Raw genomic sequence first — 22,951 nt, forward strand, 5'->3', positions numbered from 1 at the left:
AAGGAACACTTGGGAATTCCTCCTTGTGCGGTACCCTCAAGCCCTTTCACCCGCCCCCCCTCCCCCCCCGGGGGGAAGAGCTGAGAAAGAAAACAAAGGAAATTAACTGTGCTACCAGCTAATCAAACCACATGCCCAAACCTCTTAGGACACCAAAAATCCAATCCTGTTCTTAAAAAAGGTAATTTTTTATTAAAAACAAAAAGGAAAACAATACATCTGGAACTTAGTCTTTTGCTAGATTTTTTGAAAGAGCAATTCCAAAAATTAAGCACCCAAACTAGCTTTCTTGGGGGTTCACCTTAAAGGTTACAAGCAAACAAAAGCATTAGGGGTTAGCACAGAGGAGATCCACAAGCCAAAATAAGAAATAAATCTGATTGTGTCTAAATAAACAGTCCCAATCCAAATAATTTTTTCTAGGTATGGAAGATATTTTTTTTATACCTGGTTCAAACCTTACACAGCATTGCTGCTCTGTGTCAAAATCCATGCGGGCCCCCACCTTCTGTACTCAGTGACAGAGTGGGGATTCAGCCTTGACATGGTGGCAGTGGTGAATCCCCATTCTGTCACTTTGAGTACAGAAGGTGGGGGCCCGCAAGGATTCTAAAAATTAATACTTGCCGCTGTAACCTTGGGAGTTTAATACAAGCCTGGAGTGGCAAGTATTAATTTTTAGAATCCTTGCGGGCCGCCATCTTCTGTACTCAAAGTGACAGAATGGGGATTCAGCCTTGACAGGGAGAATCCACTTTTAAAAATGGAGACTTGAGTCCACTTTTTCCTTTCTGATTTCCCTGATTTATGTGCTGCAGAGTCTGAAATCTTAACATGAAATCTCGTAAGGTGGTTCCTTGTGGCCACATTTTGCTGACACAGCTGTAATTCTCATTTCCTTCAGCGGGAGTTCTACCTGTGTGTGTGTCAGAGCAGAATTTGGCCCTATGAGTTGTTTTGTACACAGATACATTTGATAACTTGCAATCAGTCAAAGAAAGGAGAGAATGCAAACATCCTGTGGGGAAACTGGCACAAACCATGTAAAGAAAAAGCTTTCTGGGTTTCAGGCAGTTAAACCACTTCAGCTGCTGTTTCCATGGTGTACCAGTTGCTGCTAAATATGCCTTCCTCAGGAAAGGAATCCTTCAGCTTGCATGCATGTGTTATCTCTTTGATAATGGCCCATCAGTAGGAAGGCAGCTAATTGGGAGGGCCAAGTGCAATTTAAAAACCTTTTCCTGAGGTGGTATTTGTGATCAGTCACATTCTGCAACCTTTCAGAAAAAGAGAAAGGAGAAGTGATTTTTCTAATTTGGAACAGCATAGCTGCCCACTTTTTTACAATTAGGTATTGTGACACATTATTTAAAGTGGTAACTTCAAGGTCAACACTCATGCACTTAGGTATCATTAAAAATGGCATACTCTATGCTACATTTCACTTCTGGTTCCTGAAAAACTATAGTCTTTCACTTCCTCCACTCCATCACCCCCCATTGTTCTTCAGCTGCTGCTATAGCAGTAGGTAATGCACTGAGTACATGACTAGGAGGTAGAGCTCCTAAATTCTAATCTTAGCTCTGCCACTGTGGCATTTGGCAAGTCAACTAAAGCTTCCTGCCTCCGTTTCTTTGTAAAACAGCTGCTCAGTGGTTTGTAGATGCTCAGTCATGGTATATGTGCAGACTATTAGTGCAGTTACAATCCTGGGCAGCCCTACAATAATACCTTGTAGGGCCAAATTCACCTCAACGGGTGCAAAGAAGTTGCAAATGCACCTCCCTTCACCTGCAAGGCTTACTGTGCTTCAGGCAGGATTCACTTAAGGGGAAGGACAAGGTGGTGTTTCCACTACACTCCTTGGTTGGGAGTTGTGCCAGGGGACCTAAGCTTTAGTGTTTATTGGAGCCCTGCCAGTGAAGACTGAATCAGTGCTAGCTGACCGGGTAATAGAACTCTTTCTTTCAGAAAGACTTTCCTATCTCTTCCATTGTTCTACGGAGTGTAGTTGTGGGCCGTGTGGGTCCCAGTATGTTAGAGAGACAAGGTGAGTGAGCTAATATCTTTTATTGGATCAACTTCTGCTGGTGATGAGACAAGCTTTCGAGCCACTCTACCTTGAATGGTCTCTTACAATATGTGCTAAGTACATAAGCTAAACAACCTGTTTCATTTTGCATTTTGCTGTAAGGCTGGAAATTCTTTCCTCAGACCTGTAGAAGAGTTGTGTGTGGCTCGAAAGCTTGTCTCTCTCACCAGCAGAAGTTGGTCCAATAAAGATATTACCTCACTCATCTCATGGCTCAGGAAGATTTTCCTGACATCCAGCCTAAATTGTCCCTTTTAAAATTTCATCTCCTCTCATCATTATGTTTTTTAAAATCTAAAGTCATTATGCTCGCTGATATTTTTACTCTGTCTTTCTGTTATATAATTAGAACACAAATAAACACGATTGCCAAATTGGTGGTAACTCAGTTCCATGGAACAAATCACACGTTAAAAACCCAGCGATTAAAAAAATAAAAAGTTCAACAGTGGATTCACTTTAAGAATTCGAAAAACCCTATTAGAAAGAATTGTATTTAATTTTATCTTTAGTAGAAAAAAATATTTAATTTGCTCTATTAAATGGGAGATCCCTTGCCAACTGCCAGATTTTTTAAATTATTTCAGTGCAAACAAGCAACAACAAAGCACAGATACTGCATTACATTGTGTTTCATACATTTATGTTGTCTATGGTTTAATTTTAATTATTTATATTTCATACTGTTCTAGCCAATATTCCATAGTATGTTGTAAAATAGCAAAGTCTTCATCTGAGACCTCAATGCACCATTTTGCTAGTGAATCTTGGCTGAGAATCGACATAGCCCATGAATTATAGAAATGAAGATTAGCAAGGTCATAATGCAGTTACTTTCCCTATCTAAGTGATACTGTATGATTTTCTGAATACTGTAGTTTTGTCTTAATCATGGGAGGGATTAGGGTGACCAGACGTCCCAATAAAATTGGGACTGTCCCGATTTTGAGGAGTTTGTCCCGCATCCCGACCAGAGTACGTTCGGGACACCATTTGTCCCAATATTTTGTTTCCTGGACTTCGGCGGCAATTCGGCGGAGGGTCCTTCAGTTGCGCACGGTATTTCGGCGGCGGGTGCTTCTGTCTTTGGTGGCAAGTTTTATTACCCCCTGCCGAAATAGACCAAAGACCATCCGCGACTGAAGGGCTCTCCGCCGAACTCCCGGATGGGTGAGTGTTGTAATATTAAAAAAAACAAAACAAAACAAAAAACCCCACCGTGGTGGTCCCAATATTTTCCCCTTAACATCTGGTCACCCTAGGAGGGATGTTTGTTGCTTCACTTTTGGGGAAGCACTTTATATACCTCCCCTCCTGCTACTCAAATTGTATTTATGTAGCATGGTAACAATTTAATATAGTGACAAATTTCTTTATCTAAACGGATACCAATTTTCTTCAATAATGAGAGTGAAACACAAAAAGTAAAAATTCAAAATAAGTCTGTTAAAATAAAGCTGTTTAATTTTTCTGTTTATCCCCAGTGACTACTTAGCATTAAACTCAAACCAAGCAGGGATTTTTTATTTGTGAGATAATGTTTTATTGGTGGGTTGTTGTGTTTTTTTTTTTTTTACTTTTTTTTTCATGCTTCCTTTATTTCTCTTGTGTGCAATGAATAAGTCATATTCCTACTCTCTATTAGTTTCTCCATTTTCCGCATTTCCAACCACAAACATACAAAGATTATGAGTCAGGCCCCAAAATCATAAGATTGGCTTACATTTTTTTTTTAAATTTTCTTTGGTCTTGTATTTGCATTTTTGAGCTGTTAGAGCTCACATTTTCAAGTGTCTTTCTGCAACCTGGAGAACCAGAAAGTTGTTGTGGTGGTGTTTTTGCTTAAATGAAAGCTGAGGTTCTCATATAGTAACATTACTCCAGGAGCTAGGATTTAAGAAAAACACCAGATATCACAAATGTTGGTAACCCTGCATTCTAGGATCTCAAATGTCCTGGTAATATCATATAGAGTTGATGATAATACTGTGGTATCTCTCCTTCTCTTTACTCAGGGCTTTTGGGAAAACCATACAAAACTGATCACGGAGTATGGACCTGTTTGTGGGTAAGCCAGCAATACCCTTCCTTTATTCTGTTTGTTGTTGCTACAGTTTCCTTGTTGGTTTGCAACTTAAGGTATGTCTACACTACCTGCCAGATCAGAGGGCAGCGATCGATCCAGCTGGGGTCGATTTATCGCATCTAGTCTAGACGCGATAAATCGACCCCCGAGCCCTCTCCTGTTGACTCCTGTACTCCAGCGCCATGAGAGGTGCAGGCAGAGTCAGCGGGGGAGTGGCAGCAGTCGACTCACGGCAGTGAAAACACCACGGTGAGTAGGTCTAAGTACGTCAACTTCAGCTACGTTATTCACATAGCTGAAGTTGCATAACTTAGATCGATTCCCCCCCCCTCCCAGTATAGACCAGGACTCAGTGACATTGAACTAATGCCACTTTGCTCCTTAATAAAAGCATCCAGATGGAAGTTAACACACTGATGTGCATCGACTTCACACCTTTAGTTGATTCACCTTCCCTTTCTTGAGTATCTCCATATAAACAAATCCTAACATTGAACATACAGACAATTTCACCTAGAACTCAGTCTTTCTCAGGCCTTTACAAAGCTACCAACCTGGTAAAATAAGGGTGTTGGTAGCAGCAGCACAAAGGAAAATATATCTTTTCTCTCATGTGAACATTGAACTGATGAAGAGAGGAAGTGCCTTTAAAGTTGCTTCAGTTTACGTGCCGGTGACCTATGTGATTTTGAGTTTTCACTGTGAGACAAGGAAATGTTTACCAAAATTTAATTTAATTTAAGAAAAAATCACATTTGCAAAATACTGTGAATTTGAGTTACAAACTCTCACACGATATCTGTACAAAAATATCCATTTTTAAAATACCATGAAGTAAAGAGTAAAAATTGCACACCTCTTTCCCCTGTCCTCCATTTGTAGTTAACCCCTCACTAGTGCTGAGGAGGGACTACACCTCAGGAACAGTACACAAGGACTTCCCTAAAGTCAATAATTTCACATTTCTTTGAATCCCACATTGGTAGTGTAAGTTTTGTATTGTTATAATAGTGGTGGAACTGCAGTTTGCCTTCCATTTGTTTCTATCCTGAGTGGAAATAATGACTTCCAGGTTCTCTCTATCCTTGGTATTTCCAATGTGCTTATTACTTTGATATATAAATAGTGACCAATAATTACAAAGAAAACATAGACTCAATAGAGACACTGGTTTTGTGTCTCATTACAACAATCTGTAACCCACTAATTCCCTTTTGTCCTATGACTGCCGAGGTCTCAATTGCCCACTTCATTTTGAATGGTTTCTTGCAACATGTTTTATCTTCTTATGCTTACCAATCTCTTCCACCTTGTATGTATCTGTGATGCTCTGATTACCTTTCCCAGACCTGATGAAGAGCTCTGTTGAGATTGAAAGCTTGTCTCTCTCACCAGCAGATATTGGTCCAATAAAAGATATTACCTTGCCCACCTTGTCTCCCTCATATCCTGGAACCAATGTGGCTATAACAACACTGCAAACAAAGAAAGCATAAATAGTCCTGAAAGGTTTTTTTCTTCCTCTTCCCCAGAAGTTCAGAGGTGTGTGTGTGTGTGTGTGTGTGTGTGTATATATATATATATATATATATATATATATATATATATATATAAAATAATATGATTTGGCTGTTGTTCCTGCAGAAAGGCTTTATCAAAGAGGAGTGCTTTATAATTAATCTGAAGACAGGCAAGTTGAGGTTCAGACCTAATGGAGGTCTCACTGCTTAAAAAAAAAAAAAATACTCCACTTTCTATATCTGAAAGTCTAAACCAGGGTCTTTGCAACTGTGTCATCCCACAACTATGTCTGCAGATGGCAGAGGATGAGGTGATCTGCAAGATCATAGAATATTAGGATTGGAAGAGACTGCAGGAGGTCATCTAGTCCAACCCCCTGCTCAAAGCAGGACCAATTCCCAACTAAATCATCCCAGCCAGGGCTTTGTCAAGCCAGGCCTTAAACACCTCTAAGGATGGAGATTCCACCACCTCCCTAGCTAACGCATTCCAATGCTTCACCACCCTCCTAGTGAAAGTGTTTCCTAATATCCAACCTAGACCTCCCCCACTGCAACTTGAAACCATTGCTCCTTGTTTTGTCATCTGCCACCACTGAGAACAGCCGAGCCCCATCCTCTTTGGAATCCCCCTTCAGGTAGTTGAGGGCTACTGTCAAATCCCCTCTTACTCTTCTCTTCTGCAGACTAAATAAGCCCAGTTCCCTGAGCCTCTCCTCATAAGTCATGTGTTCCAGCCCCCTGATCATTTTCGTTGCCCTCCACTGGACTCTCTCCAATTTGTCCACATCCTTTCTGTAGTGGGGGGCCCAAAACTGGACACAGTACTCCAGATGTGGCCTCAGCAGTGCCAAATAAAGGGGAATAATCACTTCCCTCAACCTGCTGGCAACACTCCTAGTAACACAGCCCAATATGACGTTAGCCTTTGTCATAACTATAAAGGGAAGGATAACAGCCCTCCTGTGTACAACACTATAAAATCCCTCCTGGCCAGACACACCAAAATCCTTTTACCTGTAAAGGGTTAAGAAACTCAGGTAACCTGGCTGACACCTGAACCAAATGACCAATAAGGGGACAAGATACTTTCAAATCTTGGTGGGGGGAAGGCTTTTGTTTGTGTGCTCTTTGTTTTGGGGGTTGTACGCTCTTGGAACTAAGAGGGACCAGACATCAATCCATGCTCTCCAAATCTTTCTGAACCAGTCTCTCATATTTCAAACTTGTAAGTAACAGCCAGGCAAGGCGTGTTAGTTTTATCTTTGTTTTCTCAACTTTTAAATGTTCCTTTTGCTAAGAGTGTTTACCTCTGTTTGCTGTAACTTTGAATCTAAGGCTAGAGGGGGTTCCTCTGGGCTCTATGAATCTGATTACCCTGTAAAGTTATTTTCCATCCGGATTTTACACAGATGATTTTTACCTTTCTTTCTTTAATTAAAAGCCTTCTTTTTAAGACCCTGTTTGATTTTTCCTTGTTTTAAGATCCAAGGGGGTTGGATCTGGACTCACCAGGAATTGGTGGGGGGAAAGGAGGGGGAATGGTTAATTTCTCCTTGTTTTAAGATTCAAGGGTTTGGATCGGTGTTCACCAGAGAATTGGTGGAGGAGTCTCTCAAGGCTACCCAGGGAAATATTCTGGGGGGGAGGTAGACAGAGTTTCCCAAATGACTCATAAATAATTTGGGTGGTGGCAGCAAAACCAGATCTAAGATGGTAGTTAAGCTTAGAGGTTCTCATGCAGGTCTCCACATCTGTACCCTAGAGTTCAGAGTGCGGAAGGAACCTTGACAGCCTTCATGGCAACAAGGGCACACTGTTGACTCGTATCAAGTTTCTCATTCACTGTAATCCCCAGGTCCTTTTCTGCAGATCTGCCGCTTAGCCAGCCAGTCCCCAGCCTGTATCGGTGCATGGGATTCTTCCGTCCTAAGTGCAGGACTCTGCACTTATCCTTATTGAACTTCATCAGATTTATTTTGGCCCAATCCTCCAATTTGTCTAGGTCACTCTGGACCCTAGAACATATCTACCTGTCCCCCCAGCTTAGTGTCATCTCTGAACTTGCTGAGGGTGCAAACCATCCTATCGTCCAGATCATTAATATAGAAGTTGAACAAAACCGGCTCCAGGACCAACCGCTGGGGCACTCCGCTTGATACCGGCTGCCAACTAGACATCGAGCTGTTGATCACTACCCGTTGAGCCCGACAGTCTAGCCAGCTTTCTATCCACCTTATAGTCCATTCATCCAATCCATACTTTTTAACTTGCTGGCAAGAATACTGTGGGAGACCGTATCAAAAGCTTTGCTAAAGTCAAGGAATAACACATCCACTGCTTTCCCCTCATCTACAGACCCAGTTATCTCCTCATAGAAGGTAATTAGGTTAATCAGGCATGACTTGCCCTTGGTGAATCCATGCTGACTGTTACTGATCACTTTCCTTTCCTCTAAGTGCTTCAGAATTGATTCCTTGAGGACCTGCTCCATGATTTTTCCAGGGACTGAGGTGAGGCTGATGATCTGTAGTTCCTTGGGTTCTCCTTCTTCCCTTTTTTAAAGATGGGTACGATATTTGCCTTTTATTTAATTGTTCGGGACATCCACTGATCGCTACGAGTTTTCAAAGATAATGGCCAATGGCTCTGCAATCACAACCACCAACTCCCTCAGCACCCTTGGATGCATTAGATCAGGACCCATGGACTTGTGCGTGTTCAGCTTTTCTAAATAGTCCTTAACCTGTTCTTTCACCACTGAGGGCTGCTCACCTCCTCCCCATACTATGTTGCCCAGGACAGCAGTGTGGGGGCTGACCTTGTCTGTGAAGATCAAGGTAAAAAAAGCATTGAGTACTTCAGCTTTTTCCACATCATCTGTGACTAGGATGCCTCCCCCATTCGTTGAGGGTCCCACACTTTCCTGACCTTTTTCTTGTTGCTAACATACCTGTAGAAACCCTTCTTGTTACCCTGCACATTCCTTACTAGCTGCAACTCCACTTGTGTTTTGGCCTTCCTGATTATACCCCTGAATGCTTGAGCAATATTTTTATAGTCCTCCCTAGTCATCTGTTCAAGTTTCCACTTCTTGTAAGCTTTTTTTTTGTGTTTAAGCTCACCAAAGATTTCACGGTTAAGCCAAGCTGGTTGCCTGCCATATTTGCTATTCTTTCTGCACATTGGGATGGTTTGTTCCTGCACCCTCAATACGGCTTTTTTAGAATACAGCCAGCTCTCCTGGACTCCTTGATGCCTCATATTAGCCTCCCAGGGGATCCTGCCCATCAGTTCCCTAATGGAGTCAGTCTGCTTTTCTGAAGTACAGGGTCTGTATTTTGCTAGTCTTCTTTCTTCCTTTTGTGAGGATCCCGAACTCAACCAGCTCATGGTCACTGCTGCCCAGGTTGCCACCCACTTCTACTTCCCCTACCAATATAAGACAGTCCATAGGGCTTTGTAGACTAGGCCAGGACTTAAAACTCAAGTTCTAAATTGGATGGGAGGAGAATGCAATTCCCAGAGCAGTGGTGTAATGTTGTTGTCAGCCTTTGTTGTCTGAGGTATTTGCTGTACCAATCGCATCCTTCTTGTGGCAGTCACATTCACCCCTAGGCAAAGTGTCTTGCAGAGATAAAACCAAGAGGAATGATATCATGGCTGTCAGTGGCTAGATCCTCATCTGAGAGGAAATGATATAGTGTCCTGGCCAGTCAGAAATAGAAAAAGATGTTCACCGCCACTGTGGCAATTTGCATTTGTTTGTCGTAGTAATGGACTCAGCATGACTCTGAGGCTTCATATTATTCCAAAGATCTGTAGTCTTGTGCCTTTAAACAATGGTGATGATAGAGCACTGGCATTAGTTCCTCAGTATGTTTTCCCTATTCTTATTAGTATCACATCTGTTTTTAATACATTGATCTAGAGCTCTCTGCTTTTCACTCATTGGCTTACCCGTTCCTTCAGGCATTGGTGATGGCAGAACAGTGACAGAAGAAAAATGAACTGGTGGCACATGAGTCACAGTCTCCCTGAGTAGTCTCTTGTAGATGTTGGAGGATGAGAGAAAGCACTAAGCCTTGTTATCCTGCACATAAGATGATACGTAGATATATATCCTGTCTCTCTGGGGCCTGACTGATAGGAATGAGTGGATCCAGCACACTGCTGCCCTGTTTACTCCTGCAAGGTCTTGCATGTGTCTTCAGCTCTGTCTGACTAATGGTGCTGAAGGCTGCAGAGACATCTAGTACTAGCAGCACAGAGGTTTCTTTCCTATATGTGATGGTTCTCAGGATATCCAGGACTGTGAGTCACCTTGTTATCACCTCCACCCCATCTCCAGTGTGAAGGAGTCTTACTTGTGCTTAACTGGGTGTCAGCTCCCTGACACCACCAGCCTATTAGCCATCTAAGCACTCTTCTCTGCCAGCCCTTACTTTGCCTTGCAGGTTAACAATAAGTGCACCCCAGTCCCTGAGTCCCTTTGAAGCATTCCCCTGTAGTGTTCAGCCCCTTATCCACTGAATACTCACAGAAATATCAGGTCTGCTGTCCCCAAAGGAAGAATGTACACACCAGCTTCAATGACTAAACTCAGGATAAGCACCTTGCTTAGTATCACAGCACTGAGATACATTTATAGTGCAAACCAGAATAAGTTTATTAACAAAGATTCAAGAGTCAGGTGATAATGAGTGAGCATATTGGAAACAAATGGTTACATATCAAACAAAACCATAAAACACTTTCTAGATGCTACATTTAACTAACAGGTTAATCTCCTGTCTAAAGAAATTTCTTACCTCCATAGTCCTCTGCAGCATTTCAACCAAGGTTGGCTAAGATCCTGTTTTCATGAATGTAAATGCATTGACCATTTACTTCGTGGGTGTAGAATAAGGCAGTGTTTTCTTTGCCTACTGCTTATGGCCTCAAAATTCATTGTCTGTAGCCAGAGTCAGTATAATCGTCCATGGTTTGTTTTTCCTGTGTGGAGCTGTCTTGTTGACTTCACATCTCTTTGATAACTTCAAATGTAAATGGTATCCATTAGGTTAGCTTACAATGTTTACTTAATATCCCAACAGAGAGACAGGTGAACAAACACCTCTTGTGTGTCAGAAGACCGGTTTCTCCATCTAAGAACATATTTTCTGTGTGTGTGTGTGTGTGTGTGTGTGTGTGTGTGTGTGTGTGTGTGTATATATATATATATATATATATATATATAACTTTACATAGTATCTGTACATACATTTGACAACAATATTAAGGACCAGTGTGGCTCGGCTTTCACTTAAAATCTCACATGACATTCAATGAAATTCAACAAAGACAAATCTAAGGTGCAACACTTAGGGAAGAAAAACGAAATGCATAAATATAGAATGTGGGATAACTCTCAGGAAGAACTTCCTAACTGTAAGAACAGTAGGACAGTGGAACAGACCTGCTAGGAAAGTTGTGGAAGCTCCTTCGCTGGAGCTTTTCAAAAGGAGGCTGGATAACCATATGTCTTGGATAGTTTAGACACAACAAATCCTACGTCTTGGCACAGGGTCCCTTCTAAACCTGTGATTCTCTGATTCTTTGGTGAATCAGAATGCACATTCCAGAATCAGGACATTCCTGAAACTCCCTTGCCAGTTGTCATTAAGGGGTTGTTGGTCACACTGTACGAGGCCAGGAGAAGGTTGTTCAATAGCGGGACAGTTTCTGGGCTGTGTCCTAGAGAGAAACCTGATTTGTCAGGGATCCAGGAGTTTGGCAGAGCATAAATGCTACTCTTGAAATCTCCCAGGAAAAAGAATCTGTGGGATGCTGTTACCAGGCTTGATGTAAGCTCAATTAGTGGTTCTAGGAAAATGTTTGGGCCCCTGGTGGCTGTGTGTGTGTGTGTGTGTGTGTGTGTGTGTGTACATGCACACACATGTATTATTATGATCTACCCAATGCATGAAACTCCTTCCTCATCCCCACAGCTTCTTCTATTTGAGTCTTACAGTTCTTGTGAATACAGGTAACAAATGTTATGTGGTAGCTGTGCATATATGACCAAAATCAAGGCATTTGACCCGATGGCCTTGGAGAAGATCTGGCATTTTGCTCTTTTCAGATTGAAAACAGCTTCCCAATCAGCATGAAGAGCAATGATCTGTATTTTCACAGTGGTGAAGCGTGTTGAATACAGATTTTTGGAATGGAAGCCTTTATTCTCCCCTGCCCCCCCTCCTAAGGTCACTTGAATAGTCTGAATGATACCATCACAACTGTTTTCTTTCGTGTGTGAATTGGTTTCCTTGACAACAGGATGTCAAATCAACTTTTCAGCTTTAATCAAGTCAAAACACTATATCCCTTCCATTCCACACGGCCTCAAGTCATAGGGAATTGTTTCAAGCAAGGTTTTATAGGTCACAATACCATATATATATATTTTGCTCCTGTGTGCAGAACCAAAGGAGAGGTGATGTCATTGTTCCTTTACAGAGAGAGACAATGCAAATAACCTCCAGTGGTGAATGTGTGTTGTGAAACTCCCAGGGCTGGCCTTACCATGAGGTGAACTGAGGTGGCCGCCTCAGGTGTCAGACTGTGGTGGGGTGCCGCTAGGACCCAGAGTGTAGAAAATTGTGTCTGCTGCTGGTGCATATGTATTCTGTCTGCTCTAGATTCACAGAGATGGTGGATTCAAGAGACATAACAGGCAGGCAGGAGAAAAGGTGAGAGGGAATAACAAAGCAGCAGGAGCTGCAGGGAGGGTGGGGGGGGACGAGCCTCTTATGTACCTCTCTAGCACCCCCAGGAGCCTGGACTGATTAACGCCAGCTTCTCAGGGAGCTTGCTGCTTCCCTGAACCCACTTGTGGAGAACAGGTAGTCAACTGAAGTAGTAGGAGCCAGTTAGGCCCTTAAGACCCTGATATCTTCCCTCACTCAGGCCCTGCTACCAGTCTGCTTATTTGTCCCCTTCAACTGAGTGTTGAGAGTCACTATAGCTGGCACAGAACAGCAGTCATGAGTGAAAGAAGAAAACGCCCCTCTGGGACAGCATTCAGGAAAAGAAAGAAAGCAAAGGAAGCTTTTCTATCTAAGCAGAAAGGAGCAATCCTGAGATACATAGACTCAAATGTTCCGGCCCCAGTGAGGATGAGAGTGGTTAGGAGATGCCTGATGTTTCAGTCAGTCAGAGCGCAGGTGACCTGGCAGCTACTGCAGCATCCATATCTCAAATGGATGTAACCATGCGCATTCCTGAAGAAAAGTGTAGATCAGAGAAGAACGTGGTGGAGGCACAAGAAACAGCTGCTGCTGAGTTTAGTTCCTTAAGTCTAGATGATCCAGGACTGTGGACCCACTTGAGCAGTAGCCTGAGGGACTTCCTTGTACTGCATGGGCCACAGGAGTGAAAAACTTTGTTCCCCAAAGACAATGAAAATAGAAGTTTCCATCTAACTCATTACTGGCAGGAAATCCCCAATGGTGACAAAGTGGAGAAGCCATGGTTTATATACTCAAAAACCCAGAATGCTGCATGCTGTTTTTGTCGCAAACTCTTCCAGTCTAATATTCCAGCCACATTGGGTTATACAGGAACAAAGGACTGGAAAAATCTGGTTAGAAATCTGGCATGCCATGAGAAGGCAGCAAATCATAGAATCACAGACTATCAGGGTTGGAAGGGACCTCAGGAGGTTATCTAGTCCAACCCCCTGCTCAAAGCAGGACCAATTCCCAACTAAATCAGGCCAGCCAGGGCTTTGTCAAGCCTGACCATAAAAATCTCTAAGGAAGGAGATTCCACAACCTCCCTAGGTAACCCATTCCAGTGCTTCACCACCCTCCCAGTGAAAAAGTTTTCCCTAATATACAACCTAAACCTCCCTCACTGCAACTCGAGACCATTACTCCTTGTTCTGTCATCTGGTACCACTGAGAACAGTCTAGATCCATCCTCTTTTGAACCCCCTTTCAGGGTAGTTGAAAGCAGCTATCAAATCCCCCCTCATTCTTCTCCTGCAGACTAAACAATCTCAGTTCCCTCAGCCTCTTCTCATAAGTCATGTGCTCCAGCCCCGTTATCATTTTTGTTGCCCTCCGATGGACTCTTTCCAATTTTTTCACATCCTTCTTGTAGTGTGGGGCCCAAAACTGGACACATTACTCCAGATGAGGCCTCACCAATGTTAAATAGAGGGGAATGATCGTGTCCCTTGATCTGCTAGTGAACAGTTTTAGGCATCATCATGTACTTAGTTTACCTACAGAAATAGTGTATTTATTGTCATTTAATTTTACAAGATTGTTTTTGTACCTGTTTCTCTGGCAATGGCTTATTCTTCCTCACCTGGAAAGAGTAATCCCAAAGTAGGTGTTTCATCATTATTTCTGATGATCAATGCAAAGAAATCAGTTTTCTCAAATAACCTTATCTTGTGTGATTTTTTTTCTCCTTTTCTGCTGGTGGTTTTAATGGACTTCCTGGCTATCCTGTGGGCCTCCTATTATTTTTTAAACAAGTCATTTACCATATTTCATCTAGAGAAAGACATGACTGGACAAGAATGGAGAGGGGAAAAAAATCAGGCTTTCTCTTTTTGATAATACAGCCTTCTTCATCTCTGGTTCACATTTTCCCTGCTAAGGTTTGTTTTGCTAGCCTCCTTAGGCTGGATTTCCATGTTTTAAAAAGGATTATATGCTTTTTGGCCTGAATAAAATCTTTTACCATTCTGTGGCTTTTTTGCTTTGTTTTGTTGCTTCCTTCTCGCATTGTGATTAGATCCTTTAATGCTACAGGTATGTACACTACACGCTCTGTGGCAGCACTGCAGTGTAGACACTACAGTGGCAGAAGGGGCTCTTTCATCTCCATAGTAAATCCATCCACTCAAGAGGCAGTAAATCAGGTTGATTGAAGAATTCTACTTTTGACCTAGCTGCACCTACAGTGTGGGTTAGGTCAACCTAACTACATCGCACAGGGTGTGAAATTTGTCACAACCCTGAGTAATGTAGCTAGGTCGACCTGAGTTGTAGGTGTAGACCAAGCCTATGGTGTTCTTAATCAGGCCTAGACCTACTTCTGTGGATTGCAGTTATCTAACTTTTCCCTTTAGACAATTGTAACTTTGGGCCCTATTCAGCAAAGTACTTGAAGATGTGCCTAACCTGAAACACATGAGTAGTCCCACTAAAGTCAATGGAGCAACTCAAATGCTTTGAGTTAGGCATATGCTTTAAGAATCTAGCTGAATCAGGTATCAGAGGGGTAGCCGTGTTAGTCTGGATCTGTAAAAGCAACAAAGAATCCTGTGGCACCTTATAGACTAACAGACGTTCTGCAGCATGAGCTTTCGTGGGTGAATACCCACTTCTTCAGATGCAAGTCTGAATCAGGGCCATCAAAGGGACAACTTAACAATTGCTTTTCTGTCTGAGAAATGTGTAACTACTACAGGTATAAGTAAACACCCAATGCAACTGAAAGAAGTTGATAGGATGAAAAATATATTTCTCTTTTCCCACCATTTGAAAATACTTTGTGTGTAGACAGCTTGACTGTTGCCCTTTGTAATCTGTTAGCCAATTTCTTGCATGGTTTAAAAAAAAATCCTTACAAATATCATAGAATCATAGATTATTAGGGTTGGAAGGGACCTCATCCAAGCAACAGAAAAACATCAATAATTTATCTTTTCTATGTTGAAAACAATATAAACGTTCAGGAAATGACTATATAAAAAAGGTATATCAGAAACTGGAATTTGTTAAAATCAGTCAGTTTAAAAAAATCAACATAACATTATGCCTTTCCAGTTTTAAATAACAATATTCCAACCTAAAAAGTTTGATGTCACAGAACAATGCTACCTTGTGGTATGATTCCCTACACAGACCCAGGATATCAAACTTATTGGTAATTAGATTCAGTTATTGTTACTTTTAATGGCTTAATCAAACTATTCCTGAAACAACTTTTATGAATTGTTCATAGCTGGCAGGTGCAAATGCAAAACTCATCTCCACACAGCAAGCTGTCCCCCTGCAAAAACCCAGATATCCTTCTCCTCCATGGCAAACAACGGGCTAATTTTCTTGTTAAGAGCTCAAATACCGCAGTGATTAGAGTGGTATATAAAACGATCCAACTTCTGGGATGGGAGGAGCCTATACAGGAGAGATGGGCTCCACCTAAACCAGAGTGGAACCAGACTGCTGGCACTAAACATTAAAAAGGTTGTAGAGCAGTTTTTAAACTAGGAGATGGGGGAAAGCCGACCGCTGCAGAGGAGCGTGTGGATCGGACACAGACTTTTCTTAGGGGAGAGTCTGATGATAGAGAATCTCCAGGTTATAGTCAGGAGCAGGGGACTGAAGAGTATAATGTAAGGGCCGGATCAGATTATAAACAGTCACATAAAAAAGAATCTGGCACATCAGAAAAAGGCAGGCTAATAAACAGGGACAAGTTTTTAAAGTGCTTGTACACAAATGCCAGAAGTCTAAATAATAAGATGGGTAAACTAGAGTGCCTTGTGATAAAGGAGGATATTGATATAATAGGCATCACAGAAACCTGGTGGACTGAGAGCAATCAATGGGACACAATCATTCCGGGGTACAAAATATATCGGAAGGACAGAACAGGTTGTGCAGGGGGAGGAGTGGCACTATATGTGAAAGAAAGTGTAGATTCAAATGAAGTAAAAATCTTAAGCGAATCCACATGTTCCATAGAATCTCTATGGATAGAAATTTCATGCTCTAGTAAAAATATAACATTAGGGATCTATTATCGACCACCTGACCAGGACAGTAATAGTGATGATGAAATGCTAAGGGAAATTAGAGAGGCTATCAAAATTAAGAACCCAATAATAGTGGGGGATTTCAATTATCCCCATATTGACTGGGAACATTTCACTTCAGGACGAAATGCAGAGATAAAATTTCTCGATACTTTAAATGACTGCTTCATGGAGCAGCTGGTACAGGAACCCACAAGGGGAGAGGCAACTCTAGATTTAATCCTGAGTGGAGCGCAGGAGCTGGTCCAAGAGGTAACTATAGCAGGACCGCTTGGAAATAGTGACCATAATACAATAACATTCAACATCCCTGTGGTGGGAAGAACACCTCAACTGCCCAACACTGGGTACGTCTACACTACGGGATTATTCCGAATTTGCATAAACCGGTTTTGTAAAACAGATTTTATAAAATCGGGTGGAGCGCGGCCATACTAAGCACATTAAATCGGTGGTGTGCGTCCATGGTCCGTGGCTAGCGTCGATTTCTGGAGCGTTGCACTGTGGGTAGCTATTCCCTAGCTATCCCATAGTTCCCGCAGCCTCCCCCGCCCCTTGGAACTTCCGGGTTGAGATCCCAGTGCCTGATGGGGCAAAAATCATTGTCGCGGGTGGTTCTGGGTAAATGTCGTCAGTCACTCCTTCGTCTGGGAAAGCAACGGCAGACAAGCATTTCGCGCCTTTTCCCCCTGGATTGCCCTGGCAGATGCCATAGCATGGCAATCATGGAGCTTGTTTTGCCGTTTGTGACTCTCACCGTATGTGTACTAGATGCCGCTCACAGAGGCGATTCAGCAGCGCTACACAGAAGCATGCTTTTGCTTTTGCATGACAGCAGAGATGGTTACTAGCCATATTGCACCATCCAAACCCTTCCATAAATTGGAACTGAGGATGATCATGGCTACCAGTCCTTTTGTACCATTTGCTGCTAGTGCCCCTGGCCAATCAGCCAGGGCGCAAAGCCAAGATTGGTTACTAGCCATATTGCACCTTCCATCGTTTTGTACCATTAGCTGCTGTCATAAGTGCCCCTGGCCGATCAGCCAGGGGCACAAAAGCAAAAATTGGGAATGACTCCCGAGTCAATCCCTCCTTTTTGGTATCTAAAAATAGAATCAGTGCTGCCTAATATAGGCAAGTGTACTAGAGAACCACCGTATCATAGAACCAGAGAGCACAGCTGCTCTGTGTCAGAGCCTGCAGAAATTATGATCTGTATGCTATTCACGGGGGTGCTCCTGTAACAACCCCACCTGTTGATTCCGTTCTTCCCCCAGCCTTTCTTGGCTACCGTAGCATTGTCCCCCCACTTGTGTGATGAATTAATAAAGAATGCAGGAATAAGACACACTGACTTGTTAGTGAGAAATGAGTGGAAGGCAGCCTCCAGCTGCTATGATAGTCCAGACAGGACATTAAGCAGTGTGTAGGAGAGAAGCCCAGCATCCCACTGCTAGTCCAGGGGCAACTGAATCTTTTCTTTACACATGAAGGGTGGGGGCTGATGGAGCTCAGCCCCCTGTTGCTATGATGAGGATGGTTACCAGCCATATTGCACCATCCATCCACCAGAAAAAATTAGGGCCAATAGGCTGATGACGAGGACGGTTACCAGTCCTTTTGTACCATCAGCTGAGGCTGATCATGAGGATGGATTTCCAGCTTTTTGCACGATCAGCTGATGCTGATGATGAGGATGGATTGCCATCGTATTGTACCATCAGCCGCCCATGGCGGGGGGGGGGGAGCAAGGATGTTGGTGTTGACGGCTGCAGCATCGTGTCTATCTGCAGCATTCAGTAAAGATAGGGTGACATGTAAAAGAGTCAGAGGATTGTTTTACCTTTCGCTTCTGGGGGTGGGTGGGGGGTGGGTGAGTAGATTGCCAAGCTATGCCCTGACCCGCGGACACTGTGTTTGACCCTAGAAGCATTTGGAGCTCAGCCAAGAATGCAAATAATTTTCGGAGGCTGCAGGAACTGTGGGATAGCTTCAGTCCTCCAGTCCATGAGCATCCATTTGATTCTTTGGCTTTCCGTTACGCTTGTCACGCTGCAGTGCGCTGAGTCCCTGCTATGGCGTCTGTCTGGAGATTTTTAAAAAAGTATTCTGAATTTCATCTTCTGTAACGGAGCGCTGATAGAATGGATTTGCCTGCCCTTACAGCGATCACATCCGCATGGTCCATGCGGGAGCTCTTTTTTTAGTTTGATTTCGGACTGCATCGCCACCCGTGCTGATCGGAGCTCCACGCTGGGCAAACAGGAAATATTCAAAAGTTCGCGGGGCTTTTCCTGTTTACCTGACCACTGCATCCGAGTTCAGATTGCGGTCCAGAGCGGTCACTGGTGCACTGTGGGATAGCTCCCGGAGGCCAATACCGTCGATCAGCGTCCACACTAACCCTAATCCGATATGTTAATACCGATACTGGCGTTACTCCTCTCGTTAGGGAGGAGTACAGAAACCGGTTTAAAGAGCCATTAAAATTGATATAAGGTGCCTCCTAGTGTGGACGGTTGTGGCGTTAAATCGGTTTTACGCTCCTAAAACCGATTTAAACGCCTAGTGTAGACCAGGCTACTGTGGCATTTAATTTCAAAAGGGGGAATTATACAAAAATGAGGGGGTTAGTTAGGCAAAAGTTTATAGGTACTGTGACTAAAGTGAAATCCCTGCAAGTTGCATGGGCCCTTTTTAAAGACACCATAATAGAGGCCCAACTTCAATGTATACCCCAAATTAAGAAAAACAGTAAAATAACTAAAAAAGAGCCACCGTGGCTTAACAACCATGTAAAAGAAGCAGTGAGAGATAAAAAGACTTCCTTTAAAAGGTGGAAGTCAAATCCTAGTGAGGCAAATAGAAAGGAACACAAACACTGCCAACTTAAGTGCAAGAGTGTAATAAGAAAAGCCAAAGAGGAGTTTGAAGAACGACTAGCCAAAAACTCTAAAGGTAATAACAAAATGTTTTTTAAGTCCATCAGAAGCAGGAAGCCTGCTAAACAACCAGTGGGGCCCCTTGACGATCAAAATACAAAAGGAGTGCTTAAAGACGATAAAGTCATTGCGCAGAAACTAAATGGATTCTTTGCTTCAGTCTTCACAGCTGAGGATGTTAGGGAGATTCCCAAACCTGAGCTGGCTTTTGTAGGTGACAAATCTGAGGAACTGTCACAGATTGAAGTGTCACTAGAGGAGGTTTTGGAATTAATTGATAAACTCAACATTAACAAGTCACCGGGACCAGATGGCATTCACCCAAGAGTTCTGAAAGAACTCAAATGTGAAGTTGCGGAACTATTAACTAAGGTTTGTAACCTGTCCTTTAAATCGGCTTCGGTACCCAATGACTGGAAGTTAGCTAATGTAACGCCAATATTTAAAAAGGCCTCTAGGGGTGATCCCGGCAATTACAGACCGGTAAGTCTAACGTTGATACCGGGCAAATTAGTTGAAACAATAGTTAAGAATAAAATTGTCAGACACATAGAAAAACATAAATTGTTGAGCAATAGTCAACATGGTTTCTGTAAAGGGAAATTGTGTCTTACTAATCTATTAGAGTTCTTTGAAGGGGTCAACAAACCTGTGGACAAGGGGGATCCGGTGGACATAGTGTACTTAGATTTCCAGAAAGCCTTTGACAAGGTCCCTCACCAAAGGCTGTTACATAAATTAAGCTGTCATGGGATAAAAGGGAAGGTCCTTTCATGGATTGAGAACTGGTTAAAGGACAGGGAACAAAGGGTAGGAATTAATGGTAAATTCTCAGAATGGAGAGGGGTAACTAGTGGTGTTCCTCAGGGGTCAGTCCTAGGACCAATCCTATTCAATTTATTCATAAATGATCTGGAGAAAGGGGTAAACAGTGAGGTGGCAAAGTTTGCAGATGATACTAAACTGCTTAAGATAGTTAAGACCAAAGCAGATTGTGGAGAACTTCAAAAAGATCTCACAAAACTAAGTGATTGGGCAACAAAATGGCAAATGAAATTTAATGTGGATAAATGTAAAGTAATGCACATTGGAAAAAATAACCCCAACTATACATACAACATGATGGGGGCTAATTTAGCTACAACGAGTCAGGAAAAAGATCTTGGAGTTATCGTGGATAGTTCTCTGAAGATGTCCACACAGTGTGCAGAGGCGGTCAAAAAAGCAAACAGGATGTTAGGAATCATTAAAAAGGGGATAGAAAATAAGACTGAGAATATATTATTGCCCTTATATAAATCCATGGTACGCCCACATCTCGAATACTGTGTACAGATGTGGTCTCCTCACCTCAAAAAAGATATTCTAGCACTAGAAAAGGCTCAGAAAAGGGCAACTAAAATGATTAGGGGTTTGGAGAGGGTCCCATAGGAGGAAAGATTAAAGAGGCTAGGACTCTTCAGCTTGGAAAAGAGAAGACTAAGGGGGGATATGATAGAGGTATATAAAATCATGAGTGATGTTGAGAAAGTGGATAAGGAAAAGTTATTTACTTATTCCCATAATACAAGAACTAGGGGTCACCAAATGAAATTAATAGGCAGCAGGTTTAAAACAAATAAAAGGAAGTTCTTCTTCACGCAGCGCACAGTCAACTTGTGGAACTCCTTGCCTGAGGAGGTTGTGAAGGCTAGGACTATAACAATGTTTAAAAGGGGACTGGATAAATTCATGGTGGCTAAGTCCATAAATGGCTATTAGCTAGGATGGGTAAGAATGGTGTCCCTAGCCTCCGTTCGTCAGAGGATGGAGATGGATGGCAGGAGAGAGATCACTTGATCATTGCCTGTTAGGTTCACTCCCTCTGGGGCACCTGGCATTGGCCATTGTCGGTAGACAGATACTGGGCTAGATGGACCTTTGGTCTGACCCGGTACGGCCGTTCTTATGTTCTTATGATATGCTGAGCCTTTAAATTTATCAACTGTCTCTTTTGGTCATGACATGACATGGTCCAGTGGAGAGAGATGGAGGAGCTCTTGAGTGGCTTCTTTTATTTCTTTGTGGGAGGTTTTCAGAGGGCAACTTTGTGCAATTGCTCGTGTTCCATTAACACTCTCTATGGTGGGGTAGTGGTGGTTCTTGTGTTATCTAGCAATGTGAGTCACCTTGTTTCCTCCTGCCTCTAGTGAGAGGAAGCCTTGCCCATGGTAGCTGGATGTTAGCCCCCTACAGCCACCCGCCAGTTAGCCAAGCTGTCTCCTCCAGGCTAGGTCAGTCTTGTCTTTGCCTTGAAGGTTAGCAATAGGTGCGCTCTAGTTGCAAGTCCCTTTGCAGTGTTGCTCTGTGATACCCAGCCCCTGACACTGGCTACTCATGGAAATCCCAGCTCCTGTACCCCTAAAGAAGCAGTGTACCCCAGTTTACTAGTTCTACCTTAAAGCACCACCCCCGTACAACAAACAGCACTTGTAATAAAACAAAAGAAGGTTTATTTAAGGAAGACTAGAGATTCAATTAGAAACAAGATAGAGTGATGGAAACAAATGGTTACAGTACAAAACAAAATCATAAAATGCAAACTAGGGCCTGCACATATTAATAGTTACATTTCCTATTTAATAAAGTATGTTTCCCCCACAAAGTTCAGTCTGTTGCAGAGCTGGTTGGTTTACAGAAACCTTGATCCAAACGTTGAAGAAAACACTCCTCCCTCCGCTCCACAAGATATCTCCTCAGCAAATGATCCAGAGTGCCTGTCCCTCCTCTGTATTATACTGAAACAGCCTTGTTTTTGTTCAAAGACAAGGTGATCCCTGGTCTGTTGTAATGTTCCTTTTTACCTCCAAGCGGCTTTGATTGTTAGCAGTTGTCTCTGAAGGTTTTTCATTGATAGTATAGGGATGGAGCAAAGCTAGACAACTGAGCCTTGCATCACATCACCAGCAAAGGTGACAAGTCCCTCCTGCTTCAGTGGGTCATCACTGAGACATTAACCCTTGGTGACTAGCTTTTACTCTAAGACCTTAAAGCATACTTTCAGTATAGTTACATTTTTCCTTATCTATTACCTGTAGATGCATCTTGTAATGATTGAGTCTTAATAAGATATGAGCTTTTTGTAGATACTTTACAATAGTGGTTCTCAAACTTTTTTTTTTTCCCGCGGACCACGTGAAAATAGCTGAGGGTCTCAGCGGACCATTTAATGATCTTTCCAAATGTTGTTTGTACCATTAGCTAACTATTTGTAAAGCGCTTTGGATAAAAGCACTATATAAAAAAAATAATAATAAACTTTTTTTGTTCTACAAATAAAAGCACACAAGTCACAGTGTCATATTAGTAGTTTTACCTTTCTAATGCGATGGATGTGCCCTCTCTGCCCTGCCACGGCAGACCCCGAGCTGGCGCTGGGAAAGAGTGGGGTCTCCCCCCCGCCACAGAGCTGAGGCTGGGAAGGAGGGCCGTCTCTCCCCAGCAGCCGCA

General features: G+C 42.7%; 1 protein-coding gene across 8 annotated transcripts in view; it reads left to right on the forward strand.

The window, feature by feature from the left end:
* The window catches only part of TBXAS1 (thromboxane A synthase 1), a 341,375-nt gene that overhangs the window by 122,828 nt on the left and 195,596 nt on the right, over positions 1-22,951 (forward strand). For all 8 annotated transcript variants that reach the window (XM_039489916.1, XM_039489900.1, XM_039489939.1 and 5 more), the window contains one exon: positions 4,108-4,160. In XM_039489916.1, coding sequence (XP_039345850.1) covers positions 4,108-4,160 — 53 coding nt within the window. The remainder of the gene's footprint in view (positions 1-4,107; positions 4,161-22,951) is intronic.

Source organism: Mauremys reevesii, linkage group 1 (assembly GCF_016161935.1).
Source record: "Mauremys reevesii isolate NIE-2019 linkage group 1, ASM1616193v1, whole genome shotgun sequence".
In the NCBI taxonomy this organism is placed as follows: Eukaryota; Metazoa; Chordata; order Testudines; family Geoemydidae; genus Mauremys; species Mauremys reevesii.